The sequence below is a fragment of the Colobus angolensis genome, unplaced genomic scaffold (genome assembly GCF_000951035.1).
Source record: "Colobus angolensis palliatus isolate OR3802 unplaced genomic scaffold, Cang.pa_1.0 Scaffold285, whole genome shotgun sequence".
NCBI classification, from domain to species: domain Eukaryota; kingdom Metazoa; phylum Chordata; class Mammalia; order Primates; family Cercopithecidae; genus Colobus; species Colobus angolensis.
In genome coordinates, this window is record NW_012116099.1 from 1,778,063 (window position 1) to 1,784,112 (window position 6,050).

At 42.1% G+C, this 6,050-nt stretch overlaps 1 protein-coding gene across 1 annotated transcript in view; it reads left to right on the forward strand.

The window, feature by feature from the left end:
• The window catches only part of SLX4IP (SLX4 interacting protein), a 198,588-nt gene extending 195,971 nt beyond the window's left edge, over positions 1 to 2,617 (forward strand). The window contains exons 7-8 of the mRNA XM_011948867.1: positions 542 to 642; positions 1,897 to 2,617. Of these exons, the coding sequence (XP_011804257.1) occupies positions 542 to 642; positions 1,897 to 2,617 (822 nt within the window). The remainder of the gene's footprint in view (positions 1 to 541; positions 643 to 1,896) is intronic.
• The last annotated feature ends 3,433 nt before the right edge of the window (positions 2,618 to 6,050 follow it).

The window sequence follows — 6,050 nt, forward strand, 5'->3', positions numbered from 1 at the left end:
GTCTCAATCTCCTGACCTCGTGATCCGCCCACCTTGGCCTCCCAAAGTGCTGGGATAACAGGCCTGAGCCACCACGCCCAGCCACAAAATATTCTTTATTTTTGCAGATAGAGAAAATATGGGGAATTCTTAAGATGGTAAGGGTGTAGACCACTGTGTCACCAGGTCTTCCTGGAAGAACAGAGCTCACAGGCACGCTGCCCCGCACAGTAGGATTCTGGGGCTTTTGTCACAGCCTGAGCCTCACAGTTACCAGATATGGCCAAGACTTCCCAGATGGTTTAGAATCAGCATTCTTTGCCTTACAGTTTTGTATGTTTATGGCACATATTAATGTTTGAAATGTGGACTGGGAGTCTAAAAGAAGTTACAATTAACCATAAAGTTCTAGGTATAAAAGGTTAAAATAGCTTACCACTGAGCAGTTTCATTCAGTCTTTACAAAAATAAATGTGTTCATTGGGGCATTCAGAGTGTAACTGTTTTCTCTCATGTTCAGCTAATAGATTTCTGGTTGAACCTTTGTTATCTTTTGGAGTAGACAGAAAGAGTTCTCCATGGAGTGTCTGATTACTTTGCTGAGTGTGCAGAGAGTTCACTTCCTCCCAGTGCAAAGCTCCGGAGAAATGCTCTGAAAGAAATGTAGGTGCAACGTGTTTCCTTTTTCTCATTTTTGACTGCCTCTATGTATGGATAGATAACATGAAGTCCAGAATGAAACAGAGTGCCTGGAACTGAAGCACAAACTCCCTTCCGTCATGTACTTGCTCTCCCCTCCCTCCTGACTCTCTTGCTTTCTGGACAATAGGGATAGAGTCCTTGCTTCACAGGTGTGTTGCAAGGAGTAATTAATGACATGTTCTTTGAAGATGAAAAGCACCTGTTGGTGGTGTGTTTCATACCACTTTCAGAGGGACTACAGACAGATCTAAAAAATACATTCCTTTCCTAAGATCCTTGTTCCGACTTTAATATAATTACAATAATCCTCATGCTCCTGGTGTCAACAGTAAGAGCATGAATATTATATGTATTTGTTTTCACACTGAAGCTAGCCAAAATAAATATTTCAGCTTTCAATGTTTTGGTGGTTGAGGAAATTTCTTGCCATTCACAAACCTGTAAATATATGCTGAAGTTAAGATCTGTAGTCTCTAATTCTCCCTGTGCAACTTCTATCCCGCCCCTCAAAGTTCATTTTATCATCAGAGTGAAGTTACATTGTCTGTTGTGCATGCCGTTAGAAGCAAAGGGCTTATATACAGCTATATCGACACTCTTTTGTCTTCCACGGTTGCATTTTATTGCCTTTCATGCTGGCTATCTGGAATTTCTTCCAGGACATTTCAAATTATATTAACTAAGTCCTACTCCCATTCGTTGATCAAGTTTGATCAACAAACATGACACCAGCTAAGTGGTGGTTGTATTTGGGTAACATCTTGAAATAGCCTGAGAGAAATTCCAGGAGATTATTCTTTACTCACAAGTAGAAATTGTGTGTATGTGTACATTCGTGTTCATAGAGCCTGAGTCTACTCCTGAAAAAATAAAAAATAAAAAATCAGCATATAAGCAGTACTGACCCTTAACATCGGAAATGAATAGCTGTTTGCCTTAGTTAAAATGTGAACACCATCATAAATCCATTTTTAACCCAATGATTGATAAGCAGGTATATCCTAGTATAACGGAAAATGTGAAGGTTTTTGCTTGATTCCATCTGCATTTAAACATACACTTGTGGTGGGGGGTGTTTCCAGATTTGCTGGGGAGGCAAGAAGGCAGGTAGTGCCTGCCTCCTTTTCCAGGTGTAGGAAATGTGGTAGAGGGAATTTGGAGGAAACTGTGCCGTGACAGCTTCACAAACCATAAAATCATTTTTGTTTGTTTCAGTGTGAAAAGAACTGAAACAAAAAGCAGCGTTACGAGCAAATCACAGACCAGAAGAGACACTGCGGAAACATCTAGTGACTCAGTGATTGCAGAGATAGCAAGGAGGAGGAATGGTGGTCAGGCTTCCTCCAGTCCCGCATCAGAATCCACGGGACAAGCAAAGGATTACATAAAGGCAGCTGAGAGCCACTGGGGGCTTCCTGTTCAAAAGCTGGAAAAAGTTAATCAGACCCAGCCAGAAGTCACTAGTGGCCAGCAAAAACCTCATCCTGGGGAGTGGTTAAAGACAGGGCTTCTAAGTGGGAGCCCTGTCTGTAGCTGTGAGTCAGCATCACCAGGTCCAAAACAAAGTCCACGAGTGGCCAAAACCCAACAGAAACGCAGGAACTGCAGCTCTGCGGAAGATTTCGACCACCGCAAGAGAGTTTCTCTTGGAAGTGATCGATTAGTCCCAAGAGAAATAATAGTGGAAAAAAGCAAAGCTGTCAGGGTTTTGCCAGCTTCAGAGTTGTCAGATCCAGGGTTACTTTTGAAACAAAATTTGGCAAAAACCACGTCTAAGGAAGAGTTGCATGTTTTGGAAAGTCTCTCCTCCAGACATCTTATGAAAAATAACCCAGGGCAGGCACAGCAAACCGGCTCAGCCACAAACACTGAAAGATTATCTACAATTCAGAACAGCCCAACCAAGAAAAGAAAGAAATACGAAAGAGTCCATTAACACCGAAGAGGATTGTACCATTGGAGTTGAGGACATAGTGGCCAAACCTGTGACAAGAGAGCTGCGTGTATAGATGCCGGGATTTTAGAGGAATTAATTAGAATGATTACATAGGAAGTGTGTTATCTGTGTTACGGCTATGGTCTGTTTTCAAAGCATTTCAAACCAGGAGGCTATATGCTTGTTCTAACAGCATTGCTTCTTTATCATTGTATTTTATGACTGTCTTCAGAGAATTAGTATAATGACAAAGAGCCATCCCCCTTGTCAGGGAGGAGATTGTGCAAGGACTGCATGAAGAAACTGATCATGAGCCCCTTCTTGGCACATCACTGTGCAGAGCACACAATGGACCATGCAAAGACAGTGCCACTCACCTCCAGGGGTACAATCCATCCTCCTGCTCCTCAGCCTGAGTAGGAGGGCAGTGGAGCAACAGGCTAGTGGTTCTTAGCGTGTGGTCCTGGGACCAGCTTTGCTGTCTGGAAATGTGCTACAAATTTGGTTATTGGGCCCTGCCCCATGCTGAGTAACTACCTTTGGGTGATTCTGAAACATGCTTGAGTTTGAGAACCATTGGACTAATGGAACGCTCCCTCCAATGCTTCCTCCAGCCTGGCTGCCATGGCCTCCTGCTCACCAGTTGGGGCCAGATGTGCACATGCATCCCCTCGGACTCCTTCAAACTTGTAAAACGCTTGGGTTTGGTGTATGGGCCACTCTCTTCCCGAGTTCTACAGTATGGTAGCCATGGCATCCACGAAAGTGTTACTTACCCTTATAATTGTTAAAGTTGATGGGCGATTCTGCCCAACTTTAGGGAAGACATCAGAGAGGCTCGTTGTTGCCTGTAGCTCAAGCATGTCCCAGTCCCTGCTCTTGCGCCCACCTCCAGGATTTTGGTTTGGGGCAGACTAGAATCTAACGGGAACTCAGTGACCAGTGACCAGTTTCCCAGTTGGAAAGCTTCACAGGCAGTTCAAATTTCAAGACAGAGCCTTCCCTTTACAATGTCACCCACTGTCTCCAGTGGGCTTGCTGAAATGTCACATAGTGAATTATAGCAATGACTTATTTTGGATGGACACCTGCTAAAAATTTCCAATAACCGAATTTCATTCTAAAATAGGAAAGAAACAATATTCAAGGTCCATTCATTCAATACATCTTTTTTTTTTTCTGTTCAACATGGGGTGGTCCTTTGAAATAGCACCTCCCCTAAGTAATAAGGAAAACCAAGTATATTCCTAAAGTGTTGAAGTTAGCAGAAAAATCACCTAGAAAAGCCCAACAAAATGAAGAGAATCCAGAAACAGGCATAGTGTAGGTTCATGCTTGAGATGGATTCGTGGTTTATTCCATCCCTTTCTGTCCTTCCCCACATCTCCTGTCCCCACTTGTTGAGACTCAGTAAGACTCACAAAGCAGCAGCCATATTTCATGGCACCATTTTGGATCATGAAATTCCATCTTGGTCACCAAGCCTGACTGCGGTGGTAGATACTGTTACTTTGATGTTTCAAACCCTGCCTAGAAACCTGTTCCTGTCCCATGATCCCAGCCTAACCAACACTACTTGAAACGGCCCTGCCTACTGGTGTCCTATCCTCTTCCCTCTTGGCTTTTTTCCTACTCCCAGCGGAACCCAGTCAAGGGATTCTGTAGAAAAGGGAGCCCAACAGAATACTAGCTTCAATGGAGCTGACTCTGCTTATACAATAGGGTTGGGCTGCACAGAGTTGAAACCCCCTGAGTACTGGGTAGAATGTGTATTTCCATGGCCCACCGTAGGCCGCTCTCAGAGCAGACAGTATTCTAGGTGTGCTCTTTATTGAACACAGGACCACAGTGTGTCATTGAATCTTCTTAAACAGAAGCAATTAGAATGATTTATATATAGGGAGGGCACAAGTAATAAATAACCCACGGGATAGACCAAGAAGCAGCTCTCTGGAAAAGAGTCTGGAATTAAAAAGACAGCTGTACTAGAACAATAGCCACTGCCCGCTCCAGAAGTAGGGGGGAGATATTTGAGCTGGAGCTGCCAGAGAAAATTTCTATTGAGAAGTTTTTATTTGTTTGTTGTGTTGTATTTTTTTGTTGTTGTTTTTGTTTTCTTCTAATCTTTCTCTGAAGTATCACTCTGGTATTGAGAAATTGTTATTTCATTAGCTAACCTGGGCTTGGTGGTTAAGGCTGATACTTGTACTTAGAATGATTCTCTGTCAAGAAAAGTCTTGACTTTAGAGTTTGTTATATTTGGGGATATAACAATTACTGTGATCTAAGAGAGAAAATAGCACCTCTGGTTGTAGATAGCTGTGGTTTTCCTCACAGCCCTCACATCCGTTCATGTAAAAGGGATTTTAACAGGATTTACAGAGGGAATGGCTCTCAGTTCCCACAGTGACATGTGCTTGAGGAATTTTGCCTTTAAGCATTTTTCTTGCACATGGTTTAAACACCCCTGGATCTCTTGTTATTTGAGTGGTTGCGTGATTCTTTGGATATTTTGAAGTACAAAGGGGTAAATGGATGCCAGAGGTTTTTTGTTGTTGTGGCTTATTAGGTAGGATATGAAGAGTTCTCACTGTTGGGAATGGTATGTGTTTTGACATTCTTAATGATCTTCATAATTTGGCATCTGAAAGTCTGAAACAGTGTCAGTATTCTTCATCAAAAAGAACAAGTTCTTCAACCACTTACCTAGTACCCCAAATTATATTCAAGTCCCTGTGACTCCAATGCTTGGAGAAGTCATTCATCTGATTCAATTAATGTTACAACTTTGAATTTCCTAACTTTCTCAGCGGCATGGATTCTAAGCCACTTCCTTGTGCTTTCAGGTGGCATCTTAATAGATTGGTGTTGAGGTTATTTTAATGTCCATAAACAAGAAAGGTCTGGAAACAATCTGTATTATTTTTCTTTTACATTTTCTTATCTTTGCCACTGGAGGTTAACTGTTGTCCAGATATGAATATAAATTGTGAAATGTAAAGAAGCAAACATTTGGGGGTAGGGGAGTAAGTGCTGCAGTTCTTTTGTTCACTGATTTTAATACTATAGAAGTGTATTTCATTTTATAAAAAGCAAGAATCATAAAAACCCTCTGTAAATTGATTTATGGAGAATATAGCTTATCTCCGAAGTATCTCAAGATACATCTTGGGGACCACAATGCGATCACAGTGTTAATTGTTTGCTGTTGGTGTCATGGTTGGATTTTAGCATGGATTGTTATGCATATCAGTGGCCTTTGATTTCAGAAAGAGCTTGGCGAGGGCAGAACACGTAAGGAAAGGAAACCTCTGCTCAAGAGAATGGCCTGGGATCACAATGTCGCCATTCCCAATTTCCTTGAATTCCTTCTTGGCAGGCCCTACTGTAATATTTCCACAAAACTGTAATGAGTGGCCCTTCTTTGGAGGTA